This window comes from Catharus ustulatus, chromosome 5, assembly GCF_009819885.2.
Source record: "Catharus ustulatus isolate bCatUst1 chromosome 5, bCatUst1.pri.v2, whole genome shotgun sequence".
NCBI classification, from domain to species: domain Eukaryota; kingdom Metazoa; phylum Chordata; class Aves; order Passeriformes; family Turdidae; genus Catharus; species Catharus ustulatus.
The window spans coordinates 42,128,889-42,149,846 of NC_046225.1; the positions used below are offsets into that span (position 1 = coordinate 42,128,889).

General features: G+C 42.8%; 1 protein-coding gene across 5 annotated transcripts in view; it reads left to right on the top strand.

Annotated features, from left to right (window-relative positions):
* The window catches only part of STOX2 (storkhead box 2), a 151,599-nt gene that overhangs the window by 53,257 nt on the left and 77,384 nt on the right, over window positions 1-20,958 (top strand). The window contains exon 1 of one of the 5 annotated variants that reach the window (XM_033059598.2): window positions 19,710-20,366. The exons of 3 other annotated variants lie outside the window; for them this stretch is intronic. In XM_033059598.2, coding sequence (XP_032915489.1) covers window positions 20,201-20,366 — 166 coding nt within the window. In that variant the 5' untranslated portion in view covers window positions 19,710-20,200. Of the gene's footprint in view, window positions 1-19,709; window positions 20,367-20,958 lie in introns of those variants that run through there. One more of the 5 variants, XM_033059599.2, reaches the window with a different exon arrangement.

Genomic DNA, 20,958 nt, shown 5'->3' on the forward strand with positions numbered 1-20,958 from the left:
TTTTGTCTCTTTTAGCTGAGAGTAGGGAGAGATGGGCACTTCCCACTCCCTTGAGTTTAGTAGGAGTGGCAGGGGCGGTGTGTAGACCACGTCCCACTGAGCTGTTTGGCTGTCATGACCGTCTCATGATTAAACCTCATGCTGAGGGTGCTGTATGCTTCCCCCACCCGGCATCTTGACTCACTCAGCATGAATTTCCCACTAAGATGTGGGAGACGAGGTGACAGCTTGCTTGCAGGCAGTACACAGGATACTACATGGGAAGAGAGAACGTGAAAACACCTGCTCTAAGATGGTACTGAAGATATTTGTATAATTTATTAGTATTTTTAGAAAACAAGGGCAATTAAGGAAATAAATATTTGTCATAGATGCAACATATCGTGTTGTTTAATAGCTGATGATGTCATTGTTCAGTGGTGCTTTGCATATTACCTCTGTATGCAGCAGAGGGCACTAAGTGGTGCTTTGCTTTTAAAGTACAGGAAAATTCTGCATTTCTTCATTACCCAGATTGCTGCACAGAGTACTCCTCGTGTGCCTCAGTTACTGACTACTACTTGTTTTGTGTTTGTCACGTTTGTTACATTTTGTCTTCATAGAATTTAGAGAGGTGGCCCATCCAAGGGCAGTCTGTCAGCAGGGTTATGTTTTAAAAAAAAATCAAATGTTTTCTTAGTTCGTTTCTGAGTGGATTTGCAGTAATCACCATCCTTGTGATTCTTCATAAGTTTCCAGGGACAATCCTGGTGAAACTGGGGAAGACCTAGATAGATTTCTCATCCTACAGTGATGATGTAGGTGAACTCCTAGAAAATCAGGGCTGAAGTCTGAAGAATTTGCCAACCACCACAAGACTGGAGACAGAAGTATTTTGATGATTTTGACAACAATGATACTTTGCACAATGACATAAGCGCTTCTCTCAATATCAAAATAATCTAAATTTTTCTGGAAGCTGTATGACATAAAAAGTGTGTGTGATGGTTCATTACAAGTTTTATAGCCCTACACTGAAGAGTAGTTTGTGTCTCTACCATCTTTTGAGTACATTCAATTTGCATGGTTAAAAAGTAAATTAAAAGAAAGCAGTAGTTCATTGCATTTACATACAACATGTCAGGGATGAAAACATTTTTGTTGGTAAGAGATGAGGAGGTGAACTGCTTCTTCAGTTAAATAATTTGAGGGGAAATAAAACTAGAGAGAGATGGATTTAAAAAGAAAAGGAGATGATTCTTCATGCCAGAGGGAGGACTTCAGATGATGCTGTGAGTGCAAGAAGTTTACATAGGCTGATGGAAAGACTGGACAAGCCTTTGGCAGAGAGGCCTCGCAGAGACTACTCAGCCGAGGAACCAGAGCAAGCACAGCAAATCCTTCAAGCTGTGGGGGGGAGACAGAGACTCTTATGAGAAGGTGTAGGTGCCACCTTATTCTTCCCTGGCTGTATACTACTGGCCTTTTTAGTAGACTAAATATTGGACTAGATTGTACTGGGGATTGCTGGGTAGTTTCCTCTATTTGAATGGACTTACAATTAATTTATTTTTTAAAATCAGGCTGTTGAAAGCAGTTCTTGTGCAAATGCACCACAAATGTAAAGCAATGTCACATGTATGACAGACTACATTCATTGCTTAGGTATCAGACCCCCACCTCTGGAAGAATGCTGTATTTATTTCAGATGGCTTTCAAACCTCACTTAAGAATGTATTTCTCCAAATGTTTCCAAATGCTACCTTCTTGTACTTTTTTTTGTTGTTGAATAACTTCCTAAAATGGTTTGAACCTAATAATTGTGCTATTTATGTTTCATCCCTGATCTCTCGTGTTCAGTTAGTTCACTGATGTATCTCCAGTGTGCAGAATGTTAGATTGCTAAGGTGAATAGCTGCTTTCTTTAATGTCTTATCCTGTCAATCATGGTATTTGGGCTGGTTACAAATTCCGTCTGCTATTCAAATGACCAAAACGTAGAATTCTGGACTAAATTAATGTGCATTCATTGCACAAGTCCTGTGGTCACAGTAGTAAGTCCAGTCTTCTAGCGAAAAGGCAGCCAGTCCTGGCAGGAAGTTACAGCTGCACGTCCCACACTCACTGCATCTCTGTCCGGTAGAGCAGTGCTGGTGTCAAAGGCACAGCCCGACACCTTTGAAGGGAGCCTTTCACTGTGTCTGGTGGGATCTCCCAGCCCTGCATGGGCAGGTGTTACTGGCAGGGGGTCACCCCGTACTGCAGCTGCTGCCCCTGCAGGAGTTTGCGCAGCAGGACCAGGAACCAGCCCCAGCAGCGCTCATCTTCCAGCAAGTGCCTGTGCAGAGCATGGTGTAGAAATGCTGGGGCTGCTGGATGCTTGGAGCAAGCAGGCACTAGGGGCTGATGGGTGGTGGATGCCATATTTTTGCCTGTCTCTAGAGGAACATCTTTTCTCTTGGCTGGGTTTTTCCATGGCTGGCTGGCCTGCGTGGGCTTGGAGGGCGCTCAGAAGTACATGCCCTAGGTTTGATCTGCGTTGCTTTAATCATCCCAAGCAAACCAGTCCTGTCCACATGCAAATACTCAAACTGTGTCATCCTTTTTGTATTTCATGTAACGGTTTCATATTTTTCTTAGTTTTGCAGCTTCTATGTCTTATGAGAATAAGACACAATCCCTTTGCATGGAGTTGGCCGTGTTGCTTATTTGCACGTACAATTTCAGATCAGTATCAGTATCTCATATTCTGCTTTCTCCTTCTTTCTAGCCCTGACCAGAAAGTCTCTGTGGTGGTCCTGCTGGGATGATCTAGACACATGCAAAGCATTTCCACTGGAAAGGGGGCTGAGGTGGGGCAGAACCAGTTTTCAGATGTAAGCTGATGGCAGCTTGAACATGGGGCTGGTGGGACTCCCTCTGACAGGTGGAAGGTTTTTGTGTGCTATGAGCTCAGCGTGCAGTCTTCATTCTTCTTCCTATGATAATCACTGCTGTGTTGAAAATAGGTTCCCTTTTTTTCCTATGCCATTCTTTCCCATGTCAAACAAAACAGTTTTAAGTTCAGCAAAATCTGAAATACTTTCAATTTTTTTTCAAAGGCACTGTACAGGTACTTTAGCATTAAAGATAAATGAAAGATTGGGATCATTTGTATCTGTGTGTGTCAAAAGCTCCCTTGACCTACTATCTGTGCTTGTGCTTTTAGGGAAAGCTGACATATAGCCCACATACAATGTATGTATGAGGAACATGTTTTTAATCCCTTGTTAAGGTGTAGGATTGGTACTAGAAGATGTGAGGGCTTTTTAATTGCTCTGCTCCCAGAGTGATGCTGGGTGAGTTTCCTGGGATGCTCTGGAAAGCAAGCAGTGTGCCAGGGTGTTTCCCTTTAGGACTCTAGTTGGAGCCTCCTGGGAACTGGCTTTCTCCTTTTTTCCCCTGGGATTCTGAAGCCTAGTGAGAGCCAAGTGGTCACTTTTGCAATTGTGGGACTTCAGACTTCTGAAAAACAAATTTTAAAGTATCATCATTTTCACTATGAAAGACACTGTAAATCACTGAACAGCTTTTAAAAAGAGAGTGTACCATGTTGTGTGCCTCTGTCTAACTAGCTGTCATATCTCCAAGAGCACTGAGGGCTTTCAGTTACTTGCATTCCAAGCTACAGAAATGCTGTAAGTAATATATATCTTTTTCATAATTAATAGACCATACAGCTCTGTGTGATTAATAAACCCCAGTGACATGACAACCCAAGTACTTGGAAATTATTTTTTTTTCTTCTCATTTTAAAATGCAGATGTGAATAGGAAAATTATGGTTAGTGATTTCACATGTTTAGGAAAGAGATTTTTCCCCTGATCTGGATGGAAGTTTTTGTTGTATTTGCATTAATGTATGAAATAGAGTGTTCTTTCTTTGTAGTAGAATGAATAAAAGTACCATGGGAAAAAAAAAATTGTTTCCTCTCTAGACTTTACATTACTGTGCAGATGTAAGTATTACATGTGTTTATGCCTATTAATTTTTATTGAAATAAGAGTTTCATGCTCCCCCAGAGTTTTATGGGCTTTTTTTCTTTTTAAGAAGCACTGAAAGGAAATCCAGTTAGAAAACTAAAAGCAATGTTGTGGGAGATGAAAAGTGTATTTTTGCTTTGTTTTTTGATTCATGACGTACAGACATGTAAAATGTAGGATTGTATTTATGCACTTCGACCATCTCAGAATATTACATGCTGGAGGAAGGGAGTCAAATGCCACAGTTTAAGCAGATGGTGTTCATGAGTCTGTCTGTGCAGCACTTCCTACACCATGGAGTGGGTGGAATGATGGGAGTAGAATTCTCTGCACTGTCACAAAGGCGTAGATGCTGCACCAGATACAACACCAGGCTGTCTTGCACCAGATGTTGAGTCAGAGGGAACATCCTGCTTGGAGTTCATTTTTCTTTCGCTATATCTGGTTCCTTCTTTCATGTTTCAGTCTCCAGACTGCTACTGTGGGATCTGTGATCCCACTCAAGTCCTCAGAACTGCACTGGTATTGTTGCAGGAGTTGTTTGGAGCTTAGTATTTATTCAAAGACACTCCACTGTCTATCCCTATGGTAATATACCCATGCAGGGGACCTGATCCTTAACCAGCTGCATCCTACATCAATCTTATCAGCACATACTATTCTGTGAGGGTGCCTAACACATTCACATCACATTTACATCCTGGCAATTTGAAGAATGTACTGAAAAATGTCTTTCTCTACTTTCAGGACTCTTCCAGAATATTAAATTACACTGACTACTTTGAATCCTTTACTTATTTTAGTTGCACCACAAGAACACTGTGAAACTTTGCTAGTGGGAAAATAATGGATAAGCTCTGACCATTGCCTGCTCTTTACAGGCTAGGAGGTGATTATCAGTTGCTTTTACAACTGTAAGGCTGGTGGTTGACCATAGCTGAGGGCAGTAGCATTACTGTAATTGCAGCTAGAAAATACTTTCTGGTAATTTTCAGGGGGGTTAAATGGTCACACACTGATCTTTCCTGATTTTTAGCAATCTGTTACCTAAAATATTTTATCTTTTCCCAACACTGTGTTTTTACATAATTGGATTTAATGTCCTTAGAAAGGCTGCATTATTTTTCTATGCCCAGAAGATAATGACAACAATTAAAGTGAAAATAATGAGTTCAGTCCTAGAGAGGGGGTGAGATGATCTAAGAAGAATCTGTATTTTCAAGGATGGTTCATTTGACAGGACTCACTGACACACAAATGGTGCCTTTTGCTTCAGAACCATATGACAGTATTTTTGTCATGCATCATGCAAGGTTAGCATGAGAGTTGCATTAAAAGGCAGTAGTGAACAGAAAGAGGTAGCAGTTTGTGAATAGTGTAAAGGATATAGCCACTAATTACAGACTGGATGGTGTAAAGGGTATAGCCAGTAATTATAGACTCACATCCTTGCCCCTGAGGACCCGAGCACTTCTGTCATGTCTCCAAACCAGTGAGCAGGGCAGCTGTAACACTGATCCTCTTTTAACCCTTTCTTGAGCTGTGGTGTTAGACATCAGTCACTTAGCTCCCTGGCCCTGGGAAGGGTCAGGCGTGACCTTTATGGTTGAGGGAGAGCCCATAATTAGAGGGTAAACACCTGGTACTCTTGTGTTGTGTGTAGGTAGAAATATGTACTGTGTATATAATATGTACATAATACATAATATTGCTGCTGCTAACATAAGGAAAGTTACTCTTTTGCAGATATGTGAGTAAATAAACAAGTTGAGCCCACATAAGTCATCAGATCAGGAGTGATAACTCACTGGCCATCTGTTTCTCTCTGTGACTCTGTTTTTGTTGCTTGCTCTTTGGATACAAAAATGCATCCAAATGAAGGAGCTTCAGCTTGCCATCTTCACATAATTCTTTTGTTGCAGACATCCTTGGGAATGTTGAGTGTCTGTTTTGTTTCTGACTGTGAAAATCATGATATCCAGAAAAAAATTTACTACAAAAATGCCAAGCAAAACATGAACTTACACACTAATTATGAACATGGTTTATCCAGTTTGTCTGAATAACTGTTTTGTTGCTGGAGTTATTTAATTTTCATCCAGAATGAGTAACCCCCTTTTCAGTAAATGTGAGCCCCTGCCTCTTGAAACTTGTGCGGACATAATTAATAGGAGCACTAAGTACCTGATAACTTGCCTCCACTACTTGGGAGCTGTTGCTGCTTGTAGTTCTTGTTGTAACTTACATTCACATTGCTGTATACATCTCTATAGCTGACTCTAAAGCTATGCCTCTGCTTTGGAAAAGGATTGGGCACTTCTTGCCATTAAAGGTGCATAGGATGATATTCTTTCTTCAAGAAGGCAGAGATGGAATGTTTTCTGAATTTGTTTTTGGTTTTGACCACTGAATTTACTCGCAGCTTAAATTTCTTACGCATTATTAGATGAGTTATAAGGTTTCAATTTCTTACCTAATTGTTCTGGGGTAGTGGAATACTGTTATCAGAAGTTGGATATGGTGGAATTTGTGTTTCTGTCTTCTGTATATGTCTTGTCTTGGACTGAAATCTATTGGTTCTGAAATCACCAAGCTTTGCACTGATTTTCAAGGTGTAGCAATCAGGGAGAATGCAGTTTTCTGAAGTGGAAGATAAGATAAAACAGGAATATGTTCAGACATCCTCAGAACCAAGATTTTGCCGCTTTTGAAATGGCCTGCTCAACACCACAGTTCACTAAAAGAGAAATCTGTGTTATTGTAGTCACATGCCAGAGATCAATGTTCTTGTTTGGTTAAGTTTTTTTTTTTCTTTAAATGGAGACAAAATAAAATGTTGGAAAATTCTTTGACTGGTAACACAGAAACAAGAATACAATTTCGTACAGTTATGAAAAAAACTTTGTTTTTTCATGTTAGTGGTATAGGTCTCATTAAAATGGACAAGTCTTATCAGAAATATGCGATTTTAAAAGACTTCAATTACTGTTGAATTACCAACATTCTTTTGCAAGTTGTGTGTGGTTGGTTACTTTAGTTGAGTACGTAGAGAACCAGGAGTTTCATTTCATATGGAAATACTATGTTTTTCTCTTGGGTAAGCCAGGCAGACTGGTGGTAGTTGTTACTACACACAATGCAAGGCAAGGGAAGACTGAACTGTGTGTGTTGAATCATTGTTTCTCATTCCTAGGAACTTCTATGGACCTGATCTCCTTCAAAAATAAATTACAGTAAATTCACGAATACAAGCCGCACTGAGTATAAGCCGCATCTCTGGGTGTTGGCAAATATTTCGTTCTTTGTCCATAAATAAGCTGCACCTGAATATAAGCCGCTCTGTCATTTGCAGCGAGGACCCGTGTGCAACAAAGTTGCCAATTAGTAACAGAACCGCGGCAGGGCGGGGGGTTTACTGGCTCAACTAAGGCTGTGCAGGCTCGGCCCGCGAGGGGCTGCTGACGGGGCCAGGTGGCCCAGCTCGGTGGTGCCGCTCTGGGCTGGCCGCCACCTCTGGGTTTGCTCGCCCTGGCCCCGCTCCCGCCGCGGCGCTGGCCGGGCACGGAGCACCCCCTGCTCCTGCCACGGCAGCGGAGGGCGGGGGCAGAGCCCCCCCCCTCCTCCCCGAGCAGCGGCAGTGGCAGCACGGGGTCCCCCCGTCTCTCCCCTGGGCTGCGGCAGAGGAGGGAAGAAGAGAGCTCTCCTGCCTCTCTCCCCGCCCCCCGTGCTGCCTGCAGGGAGCCAGGGCAACAGAGTAACACTGTAACAATCGCGAAATGCCGGCTTTTAGTGGCAGGTGCTTGGCTCAGCGCCCTGGCTGGCACATCAGGGGTTGTAAATGTCAGAAAATTATTCACATATTAGCCGCCCCCGAGTATTAGCCGCACTTCCGGGTTTCCACCAAAATTTTTGTCAAATTGCTGCAGCTTGTATTCGTGAAATTACTGTACCTTCCTGCTAGGGTTTCTTTGGGGATGCTTTTTTAGCTGTGTGCTTTCCTGAAGCCTAGGTTTGGGTTACAACTGCCTGGAGTTTGTTCTTTCTTGTTTTATAGGGGTAAGGAGTCCCAACAGACAGGCAGAGATCGCTATGTATCTTCAGTTGATTCCTGCCATGAAGAGTGAGGATTAAATGCAAGGGGCATTTTTGGCTGCCAGGGCTATATCCAGCAATGCCTGTTCTCTAGATAGTTCAAAGGCTTTATGCCGCTTCGTTGGCCTAAAGCAGGGAGTCAGGGCAGAGTCTCTTGTTTCAGAAGACCCTTACCTTTTTTTAAACTGTGGAGAGCCAATATTGCCTGTATGACTGAATTACTGAGGCATGTTTCTCTGTGTGCTAGTTTGGCATGTTGTGAAAGATGTCTGTGATCTGTAATCATAGTTTCTGTGCTTGTTTAATCATCGAGGAACAATGATTCTGCTCACCCTCCTTTGCCTTTCATCCTCCTCTATCTCACCTTGCCAAAAGCATGGTGAGCTTGCTATAACCTTTCAGTCTTTTTTTGTAGCTGGAACATTTCTGTGAACAGGCTTTCCCTCCTGTCAAGGTACCCCAATGTTACACTGATGTCTAGAAGGAGGGGACAGAAGCTTGTCAGACATGCATGTAAGTCGCTGCAGTGGCAGTTTCTGTGAACTGGGCTACACTAATTTGCAAATAACCCAACATTAAGCATAAATAATATATTAAATAATTTCAAAGTACAGCAGGTTTGTTCTTCAGAATCACCAGTGATTTAAGCATGCATTTGCTGCTGGCTGGAGTACTTGCTTCCGTTAACCACTTCGTCTAGATGGAGGTTTTAAACTACTGGTACCTGTCATGACACTGAAGTCCAAAAGCTCCTCAGACTTTGAACATCACTATGACAACCAGTTACTTTTCTCCTCAAGTACACAATTTGTAAATTTGGGCAGAGATCTTTTTATGGATGTCTGGTGGAATATCTTGTCAGAAGCTAGTATGGATAGGGCTCAGAAGACCTTACGAGACAAACAAGCCAAACACAAGTTCTTCAAAATGAATGCAAAAATGAATGTAAAACTCATTTTTTCATTTTTATGGATGAGTTTATGATACCCAGATGAGAAAGGAGAGACACTGAGTGTTTGGGGTGAGACAGGGAATGGAAATAAGGCTCCTACCATCCTGTTTATCTCCAAGAGAATGGAAGTGGACCGGAAAATGTAACCACCTACCAACAGTTTTGAACCACAAAGCTCATTGCTTACAGCTGGGCCCTATCTCAGTAGCAGGGCCTCATTATATTTGCCTGTTCCCCCACACTGCAAGCAAGTCTCTCAGAGTTTGAAGTGACAGTACTTGGCAAAGCTGGGATGCTAAACTGGCTGCTTTTTTCCCTTTTACCTACCTTGAAAATCCCATCCTGCATAATTACCTGGTTTTGTTGAGAAAAGCTGCAGTGGAAAAAAGGCTTGTTAGTTTATGGGATAAGAGGGGATAAAACAAGTTTCTCATTCCCTGTTCCTTTTGTGCGTGCTAGAAGGCTCTTGGCAGAAAGATAGCTGGATTTCCAGGGCAGCAGGGAACCACACTGGCTTCTATTGCAGTAATTGGGCAGATGCTACAGAAGATGATGCAATAAAACCTGTATGTTACTTCTACATAGTTGGGCTTTTGCTAATTGCTATAGGACCATTTATTAGGTAAATAATTTGTTTTTCCAGAGAAGAAGTAGGATACTATATATATATGGGAGAGATTTATGAGAGCTAAAAGGTAATAAATTCATATATTGGCAGCTGTTCTTAACACTAATTTGTGTGCTTTATTTAATTCCTGAATTTTATTTCAAAAGCTTCAGACAATGCAGGATTGAGAAAATGGTGGCTGGAAGCAAAGCACCTGAGAAATGTATTTGAAAAGCCTGCATATGATATCCATTCCTTTTGTAAAGAATATTTTCTTTATGACCTCCTCCTGCTTTGTATTTAACATTTCAAAGAACTTTGGGGGACTCTCTGTAGGCTGTGTCTTCATGAAGCCAGTAGCCAAGGATTTAAAGTATTGTCAGTGCTGGCCCGAAGCTGAAAACTGCAGGCGGTTTTAATCTCAGGGTAGGGGGTGGGTGTTTAAACCCAACCTTTTGTGTTCAGATTAGGGAGTGCAGGAGGATAGACTTAAGGGGTGTTAGTGAGAATTTTTTCACTGGCAGTTCAGTAATACCATCAGACTTTGGAAATACTCTTTTCCAATTCTTTGTTATTTCAGTAATTACTATGCGGTGGGTAGAAATCCATAGGGTTTGTGGTTTTTTTAAGCACTCGGTAATGACATGGGGATATGGGCAATAAAAAGAAGTACTTGTTTTTATAACTTTTTACTGCTTGGATGACTTCGGGCACTTAAATGCCTTTTCAGATAGTCTGTCATTGTTTCAGTCCTGATGTCTGTGTTTATTTTGTCTTGGATCCATCAGCTGGGATAATAGTAAGATCCATCTTTAGAGAGGAAGGAAGACGAAAACAATTTGACACTAGCATTATGCTCTAACAAATCTGAACCCCTCCAGTTGTGAAGGCAGATTGCCTGATCTACTTTACACTGTCTGAGAGATTGAAAGGTTACTAAACATCTCCTCCATTAAGACAAAGATCAAAGACAAATCATTGAGCACCTTCTATTTGGAGTTTCTTTTACTTTGTGCAACAATCTATGAAACGTTTGTCCTGAGTATTTGTTGATTCCTGGAATAGCTGAGGGTACAAAGCACATGAAATTTTTTGTGTATGGGAACATGGTGACTCCTTGCTAATGTTTCTGAGATGATCGCCATAACTAATAAGATTTACCACAATTGGGTTGTGTAGGTATTGAGTTCAGCTCAATAGTGATCAGTTTTAATAAAAGCTGAAGAGTTTCTAGCTCTTAATTTTGTACATGATGCTTTCAAATATAATTCTATTGCTAGGAAATTTTACTTTCATGTAAATGGTCTCACTTAAGATGTTTGTTTCTTTTGAGAAAGATATTTTTAGGTTTCTGGAAATTTAAGATGTCAGTGGTTTTCTGTGCCTTACAAAAGTTCATTGTAATACATAAAGCATTTTGAAAGAAATGTTATCCTATGCTGCTGCCATTCATGAGCTTTAAAGGATGTAAGTATGATTTGGTAGTAGATTGTGGTAGAAGTGAGGACTACACTTTTCAGAATTAGAAAGTAATTTTCTTCTTAAATTTTCTAATTTGATATTAATTTACTTTTCATAATTTCAATTTTTTAAATTTTGATTTTCACAATGATATTCCTTTGTCATAAGGGAATTTTTTTTCATAACCTCTACACATTTCACTTGTCCTTCATGTTTCACTCTGGTCGGAAAGTTAAAGGTTGAAAAATACACACCAGAGATTGTTCTTGTATCCGGTGTTCAGTGTTGTGTTAGAAACATTTTGCTAAGGTGAGGCTTTGGATGCTGCTCCTTTCTGCTTAGCTCCACAGAGGAGTCAAGAATATTGTGCTGACCTGCAGAAATCTGGAAGTAACAGTGCTCTCCTGGATTTAGGCCTCTCTTTGTGTTTAAAACAAAATTAATTCACAACAAAACAACTGACAGCTCATGGTAATATAGAAGGTTATATAAAAAAAGAAAGTAGCAGAGCTCCCCGTGGTTGATACATTTGCTTTAGCAGATTGCTACTGTTGTGTAGGGTGTCACTTAGTAAGACGAATATTATTTTGTTGCACTAGACCCCTGAGGAAGAATTTAACTTTCTTACAGGATAGCGGGAGAAGTTTGGGATCCAGTGCTATAAAATGTATTTTTCTTGTTCCTCTACTAGAATACAAAAATCTCTGCATTCAGGAGGAGTGCTAAGAACAGCTTCTACAGAGAGGCAACTGCAAGTAATGCCTGCATAAACCTTCATCTGAACAGGGAAATGGGAAATTGTCTCTGGTTGCACACAGGTGGGTAATATCACAGCTTCAAAAGCCAAGTGGAGGATGGCAACAAGCTGTGGTAACCAGGGGTAGTCAGGGTAGGTGTCTCAGGAGTGGAATTTTCCTTCTGATGGGTGCTGCTGGTGAATCAGAAGAGAAGGGACAAGCTCCAGGGTCCCACTGAAAAACAATGACTGAAGAGTACCACCTTGGCAGGAGCAAACTGACTCTGCAGTGCTTCAGTCTGGTCCAGAGAACAAGCAGACTGACAATTTTGCATTGATTTTTCAGTAGTCTTTGAGTCAGGCATGTGTATAGTCATCTAATTTTTGTCTGTTCTTATGATTCCTCTCTAGAGTTTTTTCATACTCAAATGCATGTGCCAGTGAGACAGTCTCTGAATCTCAGACTATAATAAAATATCCAAGAAGTGATTGAATTACTTTACTGTGAGGTGATAAATTGCTGCTTTTTCACTTTTGAGTTTATCTCTTGCTTACTTATTTTTTCTTGCTTACATTTTTTTTCAAACTTATGGGTAGAAAGCATACATTTTCAGTACTAAACCACTATTTCAAAAGTCTTTTTAATTTAGGCAGAGTTTCATGCACATATGGAAGTAACTGAATGACAAGAGGTTGTTTACAAAGGGTGGAGTAGCCTATTTTCAGACCTCCCAATGATTCTAAGGTTTTAAAGATCTCTGCCTCTTGTACATGCTATATATATGCAACTATAAAATATACTCACTATATTGCACAGCTGTATAAGCAAGAATTTTGAGAGGGCCTTACAGCAAATGTTCTGCAGTTTTATAGCAGCTGCTGGGATTTAGTTCCCTCAGTATGCTGCTTTTAGGAATGCCCATCCAATATGTTCATTGTCCTCTTTGCAGGACAATGCAAGCTATGCAAGATGCAAAACTGCCCACTTCTTACTGCCAAGGGCCATCTTTTCTTAATGGATTTTTTCTTTAGAAAGTTTCTACCTGACACACAGACTCTCCTTGTTTGTGTTGATGTAACACCCAGAAGTTTCATAAGAGCCCAAGGCCTGCATGTGCATGGTGCCATCTTTGCAACATAGGCTCTGCAGAGGAATGGGAATAGATAGATACAGAGATGTGGGAATTAATGTCTAGGAAGATAACGTGATGGCTTTTACTGCTGGTGGGATCTACACTGGCTGTTCACTTCTTGCTCTCCGTTGTTTCAACTCCCAAAGCAGAAGGTTAGGCTGTTATTCTGACTTACAGGACAGCTGGCCCCCTTATATCAGTATGTTACTAAAATACCGAGGTACTAATGCTATGTGACACCAGTGGAAATCAAGAAAGTTGAGGCCAACATTTTTGGCATATCTTTTGCCATTATATCCTTTGGAAGAACAGCCGGTGAATGAATTGACTTGTGATTGAATTGCTGTAAGTCCACATCTCCAAGCTTTAGAGTTCCTTTATATGTGAGAGGAAATTTGTGCAGGATTCATGGCTTGTCCCCCTCTCTCATTGGTTGTGTACACTGAGAAATTACAAGCCCAGCTTCCACCCATTTTAACTAACTTGCTTTGAGTCAGTGATAATAGGAGAGGAAAAGCATGCATCAAAACAAAAGCTGCATCCTACAAGTGTTCCTGCTTGTACATGGGCTTTTAGGTAGACTTGGGTATCCAGACTGAAAAACCTTCTGCATCAATTGTCTTCTGTGCAGAGGAAGCACAAATGCAATCAGAAGGCCTGGCTTGAAAAAAAGACCAAAACAGGGGAGCCTTTCTTCTCATTACACAGACAGGTTTTTCTTACAAATCATGCAAGTTAAAATAAATACCACAGCACATAAGGCGGCACACAGAAAAATGAATCAGTGAACTACAGCACGTGTGCAGCAGCAGCGCTGCATTCCTGTCATCACACATTCCCAAAGCATAACACTGAGAGAAATATGATCTGAAACTAGTTTAAGAGGTGCTGTAACTAAGCCAGCACTACTACCATGGTATAACACAACCTGATATCAAGACTGAAGACTTGCTTGTGATAGGCTTTGAAACATTTTTCTTTTTTATGTTTGGATTTTTTTTTCACTTATACCTTTGCCCTTGGGATTCTTTTCTTTCCCTTTTTGGTGGAATTTCTCAAATGCTCTCTTCAAGAAGAGAGTTGTCTGGGCAAGCCCAACTTTTCCCTTGCTAATAAATCCATCAAGAAAGGCTGCCTCGTTTTGTGACCTAGACCACAAGCATGGATTACAAGTACTTGGCTTCTCTTGCATATTTGAGTAACAACAAGTACTAGTGAGAGGTGACAAATTAATAGTGTTAGTGTCAGAAGTCTAAGGACTGATGTGAAAGGGTGTGAGTGAGTTTTCTGGTTTGTTCTTGCTAGTAGATCTGGTTACAAATATATGGAAGAGGAAAGTAGTGCTTCCTACAGACAAAGACCGTTACAGTGTATTGCCAGGCCTCCCTAACCCATAAAGGATTGCTTAAAAGCATGTATTTTAGAGCCTGAGTTTTGCACCTTTGTTTATACAGAGATGCAAGTATCCGCACATGAAAATGGTGAGTTTGTGAAGTGGACAACTTTCTCCTTCATGGATTTATAACGTTAGAAATGCTGGTAATGTGTTTTCTCAGGAACACTATTATGCACAGCTGTAAATCTAATAAACCTATAGATTACCAAGGCCTGTGATGTTATACATGACCTTGGGGTTTTTCACAAGTTCATAATTACATTTTTCCCACCTCTTCTCACACTCCATTTTTCCTCTTCCTCCTCTGTTTTACAACTGCTTGTACTACAGGCTTTTTTTCCCAATTTATTTTCTGTTCATTCTTTTCTGCTCTCCCTTTCCTACTTTAAAAGACACTGCAGTTCCTTCCCAGAATCTCACAGCATCCTATCCCCCCCTTTTAAAAGGTTTCAGAATGTGATGGGTTTGTTTTCATAGGTGACAGAATGATCCTTTGCTCCCTGTTTTACTTGGTTGCCTGTGACTGTGGCCTTCCTTAATACAAAGTCTCCCATGTGTCCCAGTATGACCAATGTTATTTGTAGTGTTTGTTTCTGAAGCTGGGCACAGGGAAAGGACCCCTGTCATAGACCTGCAGAATGTGATGTCAGAAAACTGTGTGGCACTTGTTGTCTTGTGAGTGTTTGCTTCCCCTGTGGTGTTGGGTGCTTGTCAGGCACCAGCCAGCTTACAGTAATAAAGTGAAGCCCTTCTAATTTCCTCTGTGAGACAGCCAATTCAGGCTGTGTGCAATGGGCAAGGTAGTGACAGGCTAAGGGAGAACCCAGGTGTTGAATGCATAGTTTAAGAGAAAATTATTTTAGAGGCTTAGCTTCTCTTAGTGAAGAGGGAGATTGCTTTCTTCCTTGCATGTCCTATTATTTTGCCTTTTTTATTTTAGTATTTGGCTTGTGTGCTTATTTAATTTGAAAAACCTCATGCAGTCAGTCCCCAAGCCAAGGAAGTAGCTAAGGCAGTAACACCAGCCCACCTTCTTACTGAAGCCTGCTGCTGTCCCTATGGAAACTTGTTTGTCATAGGGAGGAAAAAAAAAGTAGTCCCAGATGAAACTTGAAATACCACATTACATGAGAGCAATTACTGTATATGCACAAGCACGCATGCACATACACATGCAGAAAAATATATATATACAGCTCACCACACTGTACTCTGCTGCATAATTATTTTTCAGATAAGGAAAAAAACCGTATGAAATGGAGAGCTGAGATCTCAAAGTTTTAACAGTGCATTTGCCATTGATTTCCTGCAGTCTTCTGGGCCAGTTATGTCCTTTTCTTTTATATGTTTTCCATCTACAGACCTGGTTAGCAATTAATAAGTATTTATGAAGATGACATGAAATAGATATTCTTAGTAATATTTGTTTTCTCACTTTTAAAAAGATAAAACAGATTTTCAGAAGCAAAGATTTTGAACTGTTTCTCCAAAAGACTTCAGACTCCTTATGAACTTGGACTGAAGAAGGGCTGTGATTGACCATATAAGAATCCTGTGTAATGTCTGATATGAACCCAAGCTTCTTTTTTGAAATTCATAATATTTATACCTCTGAAAATGGCTACTATTACATTGCCAATTCCTGATAAGGAATTGTTAGGTTCTGACGGATGGAGGACACCTAATTTTTGTTTAGTTCAGACTTTTCCCCCAAGACCTCTATGGTTTATTTATCCAAGCATCACCTCTCCCTCTAGTAATCCAATATAGAGATGGTCCCTGTTGGACTTTCAATACCTTTTAATAAAAATGAATGCTTTATCTGATTCTCAATAGAAAGCTTCTGAGTTTAACCTTTCCCTTATTAAACAAGAAATCTCCTCCCAAAAAACCAAACAAAAAAATCAAAACCTGAAACAAATCCCCCTCCAAATTATTAGGGATGAATAAAAAAAAAAAAGCACAGGCAAAAAACTTTGACACCATCTCTATTTTTCTCATTGCTAGCAAGTGTTCAGATTCCTATTAGTACAATTCATGCCTGGGAGAAGAATTTTTCCTTACTTCTAGCAAGCTATATTACACAATTTCCATAGCAGAGTTACTCTGCTCTGACAAAGCCGTATGAATCCAGAAATTTATTTTCCTTTATTAAAAAAACAACCAACCAACCAACCAACCAACCAACCAACCAACCAACCAACCAAAAAACCCCTTAAATGTTTCAGAATAAAATGTTGTGGACTTGTTTGTTCATTTTTGTTTGTTTGGGGTTTTTTTTAAGCTCTCAAATTTTAGCTTTCAGATCTCATGAAGAGAATAGTTTTATTTCAGTTTGGCCACTGAAGCAAAAAAAATCAATTACACTCACAGTTCTAGCTCTTATTCCAAAGAAAACAGCCAAAGCTTAAACTTAGTCTTTAATTATATATTTGATTCATCCCAGTAACAACACTTGACTTCAAACAATTCAAGAGCAGGAGGAAACTTGCTCTGAATTCCTCTCTTCAAAGAGGAGTACTCTTTCAGATACCATGTCAAAAGACTTTAAGCTGAAACCAAACAAGATAACTGGGAGAAGACTTAATAAAAGGAACTTTAGCCGACCAGAGGAACAATATCTCAATACTGAGAGAAGGCCTCCAAAATTGTTTTTAAACAGATCTCCCCATATTTGGGAAGGGAAAATTGACCTTGCTAGATGGCAAAACCACTACAGTTGCTTATTTCTCTTTTCCCACCTCCTTTCATAGTTGTATGAGCAAATTATTATTTGTTTAAAATTACCACACAATGCATCATTATCTGTACCCAAAACTATGAACCAGTCTAATTCCTACAACTGATAAGTAGAAGATACCATGTGTTAATTGTATGCACTGTATTACTCTTGTGACAATTCATGGAAGTGTACGAATTAAGTCAAAGCCAATTGAAAGACTTCTGTGCTTCTGTCACCAGTTTATTAGTGCACAGCAAATTGCTTGAAAAGAATTGGGATGTGTGCTTTATCTGACAGTTGCAGAACCATCCCATCTTCTTTTATTTGATACTTGTTGCAATATTTTAGTTGGAAATAATTATACAGAAAGCCAGCGTAAGGATCACGGTGGCCTTTTTTGTTGTCGTTTGTGTATGTGTCCTGCTTTGTTCTGTCTTTCTACTTGACCTCATTTTTCCTTCTCATTGCTGATTCCTATTTGTTTCTTGTCTCATGTTTTCTTTTAATGGAACAGATTGATATCTAGGGCTGTCTCTAGACTAGGAGAAAAGTTGAGTTTAGTTCAGAAATAAGTTGAGGTAAGCTGGCCAGCTATATTCACCCATTTCTTGACTGCTGGAAAAGCAAAGCCGTCATTCATTCAACGTTCAGTGCAATGTGAATTTATGCTCCTAGGTATAATTTAATTTGCTTCTACATCTGGTAAAATAGCTAGGTAGTGCTAACCAGTTTACCTCAACCTCAGCCTTCAAGGAGAAAAATAGAATGATTCTAAAAGTTCTTACAGTTTTTCTGGTCAGAGGGTGAAAACATGCTCTATTATAAGTTTTGCGTAGGTTGATGAGTAAATTGCTAGATGAGTAAGTTTCATGATGGAAAATCTTATTTTTATTAGAGGAGCTCTAGGCCATCTTTTTTCTCAACTTTTTCCTGTTTCTACGAGTACACAAAGCATCAGTGGAAACATGTCTTTTCTGATAGCTTTTCACAGTTGGAAAAATATGAGGCTGAATGAGAAAGAACCCCATAGCATTTAGCTTTCAACTTTCTTGCTGAGTTTCATTTCATTCATGTATATTCATGTGAGAGTGACTTCCATATACGAACCCCTGAATAATGCTCTGTGTGTGTGCTGTCTGCAGTAGCACAGCCAGACAGGCTGAGATGGCTACTGAAATGACTAACCCGTAGCCATACAGCAAAGCAGCTAAGGGATAATATCTCGTGGTCCACTGGCTTTGATGTTGTTTGTTCTCTGATGGTCATCCTTTTACTGGTTCACTACTATTGAAAATTTCCAGTTACAAAATTACAGTCTTCTGTTTTTCAGTGCTCTTAGAAATGTGACACAAATCACTGTAAGAAAAATTAATTATAAAAATGTAAATATGTAAGTAATTTAACAAAGCTGCAAAGCAACATTTTCACATGCCTGCATTGCAGTTGTCCCCATTGGTAACGGTGGCAGCACCTGACACCAGGCGTGCTCAGAGCTGTCTTGCTGAGGAGGAACCGAGTTCCTTTGCACTGTTCTGGTTGACTGAAGCTCATGAAATGCCCAGGAGGCCAGACCTCACTCGAGAGGGTGCCCCGGGCGTAGATATGTAAGAGTGGGCAACCCCCTTCCCACCAGTGAGGGGGGGCAGCCCGGGTGTCCTGGATTCCCTTGTGGAGTGTGGTGGGCTTTCAATGCAGCGATGTGACTGACTAGGCCCTCCTGGAAAGAGCCGGTTCTTCGGGCGCCGATGGGGAAAGGTGGCGGAAGATGCGTGGGTGAACCCCGCAGGCTCGGCGCAGGGGTGCCCCGGGGATACAGATCTGTTCCGGCGCGCTTCCCTCGCTCGTGTCCGTTCGCCCCGCAGCTGGCCCGAAGGGGCCGATGGCCAGGGCTCGGCCCGCAAGGCCGCCCTGCTCGCCGCTCTCCTGCCCGCTGGCCGCAGCTCGGCAGTGCGAGGTGCCCAGCGCTGCGCGCCCGGCCCCGGCGCTCCGCCGTCCCTGCCACCGCGGGGAAGGAAGGAAGGACGGACGGACGGACGGAAAGGAGGCGGAGCGGGAGCGAGCGGGAGGGGGCCGGGTCCCTGCTGTGCACGGGGCTTTGTACGCGGGCGCCTGCGAGCCGGTGCCGCGCGGGGGAGCGCGGAGCCCGGTGGGACTAGCACGGCTCCGGCGGGAGTAGCATGAGCCCGGGCGGCGGCGCGGCGCCCGGCGCTCCGGCAGCGGCTGCTCTTGGCACGGCGGGGCGGAGGGCAGGCGGCGGGCGGGTCGGGCAGGCGGGCGGAGCGGCCAGCGGCCTCCCCGGTGGCCTCGCCCCCCGCGCCGGCCGCCCCTAGCGCGGAGCCGGCGGCGATCCAGCCCCGGGGAGAGGCGGGCGGGAGTCGGCGCCCACCATGGCGAGGCGCGGCGCTGCCGAGGGCCGTGGGCTGCTGTCGGCCGCCCGGGTGCCGCGGGCCTGAGGAGGAAGGAGGCGGCGGTGGGGCGGGTGGGGGGTCGCGGCTGCATCCGCTCGTCCCGCGGCCGGGAGAGGCGTCTGTGGGCCCTCCCTCCTCTCCTCTCCCTCCTCCTTCTCCTCCCGCCGCTCCTCCCGCCGCGCCGGGAGCTGCCGCCTCCTCCCCAGCGCCGGGCGCGCCGCGGTCGGGGTCGCAGCCGGCGGCCGCGGATTTTCCTCATTTGTTTGGGCCTTTTGTGTCGGGGCTCACAGTTGGCTAAGCACGGCCGGGCTGAATTGGGCCATTGTTCGGGACCCCCGAGCTCCCACGCTGCACATCTCTCGTCCCCAGCCCCCCTTCAGCCCCCCCCCTCCCCCCATTCCTTTTTTTGCCTGAGAAGCCACATAACGTGCCTTTCCTCCACGCAAATCTGGGAGCTATAAGCCGGACCGATTGCAAATGAAGTGTAATGCATTGTGGGACGTGTGTAAAATTGGATCATTCGAGGGGGAAAAAAAAAAAAAAGGAAGGGACCTGCGGCTGGCGCCCTAGAAGAGGGAGCGGCGAGATGCGCGCAGGTTGCGCCCCGGCGGTGCCCGCGCTAGGCTGATGCCCGGCAGCGCGCAACCCTGACCCATGCTGCGGCGGGAGGAGTAGGCTCGGGCATCCTCAGGATGAAGAAGACGCGGAGTACGACCTTGCGGCGGGCCTGGCCTAGCTCCGACTTCTCCGACCGGGCCTCAGACCGCATGAGGTCCCGCAGCGAGAAGGACTACCGACTGCACAAGCACTTCCCCCCAGCTTTTATTTCCCAGGCATCACGGGGCTACATGACATCAGGTTTGTAACATAATTTGTGTATGCGAGAGAGCTTTATTGCGAGGCTGCTTCGGGATGTGTGTCTGGCCGGGAAGGCTGTGTTGGTGGGTACGGAGGGGAGCCTGCGATCGGGAGGCTGAGTTGTTATGAATAATGCAAAAAAAAAAAAAATAGCGTACATCCACCATTTTGTACCTCTGCAAGATTCACAGCGGGGTCCTCGCAATATGGTGTTTAAAATCTATTAGTCGAGTGAAATAAAATGTATGAGAGAAACGGTTGCATCTCTGTTGTGGAAGAGCAGACAAAAATGACTGGATGTGCAGAGCATGGAGCCCTTTGCGCCTTTTGTGCGTAAAAGCATGTGCTGGATATTTACTGCTCCCACACACAGTCCTCTTTAAATGCAGTTAACTCTAGTTAACTCATCAGGCTTTCGTGTTTTTCCATTTTGGAAAGGAAAAGGGTTACTTGTGGTTGCAAACGCAGTTGCCTTGTTACAGACTCGCTGGCTTTCAGCTGCATGTTTCTGCAATGGCAAGGCATGTGTTGGTGAAAATGACTGTAAACACATTTGCATTTGTTTTTCGAGGTGTAGAAGGAGACCAGACCT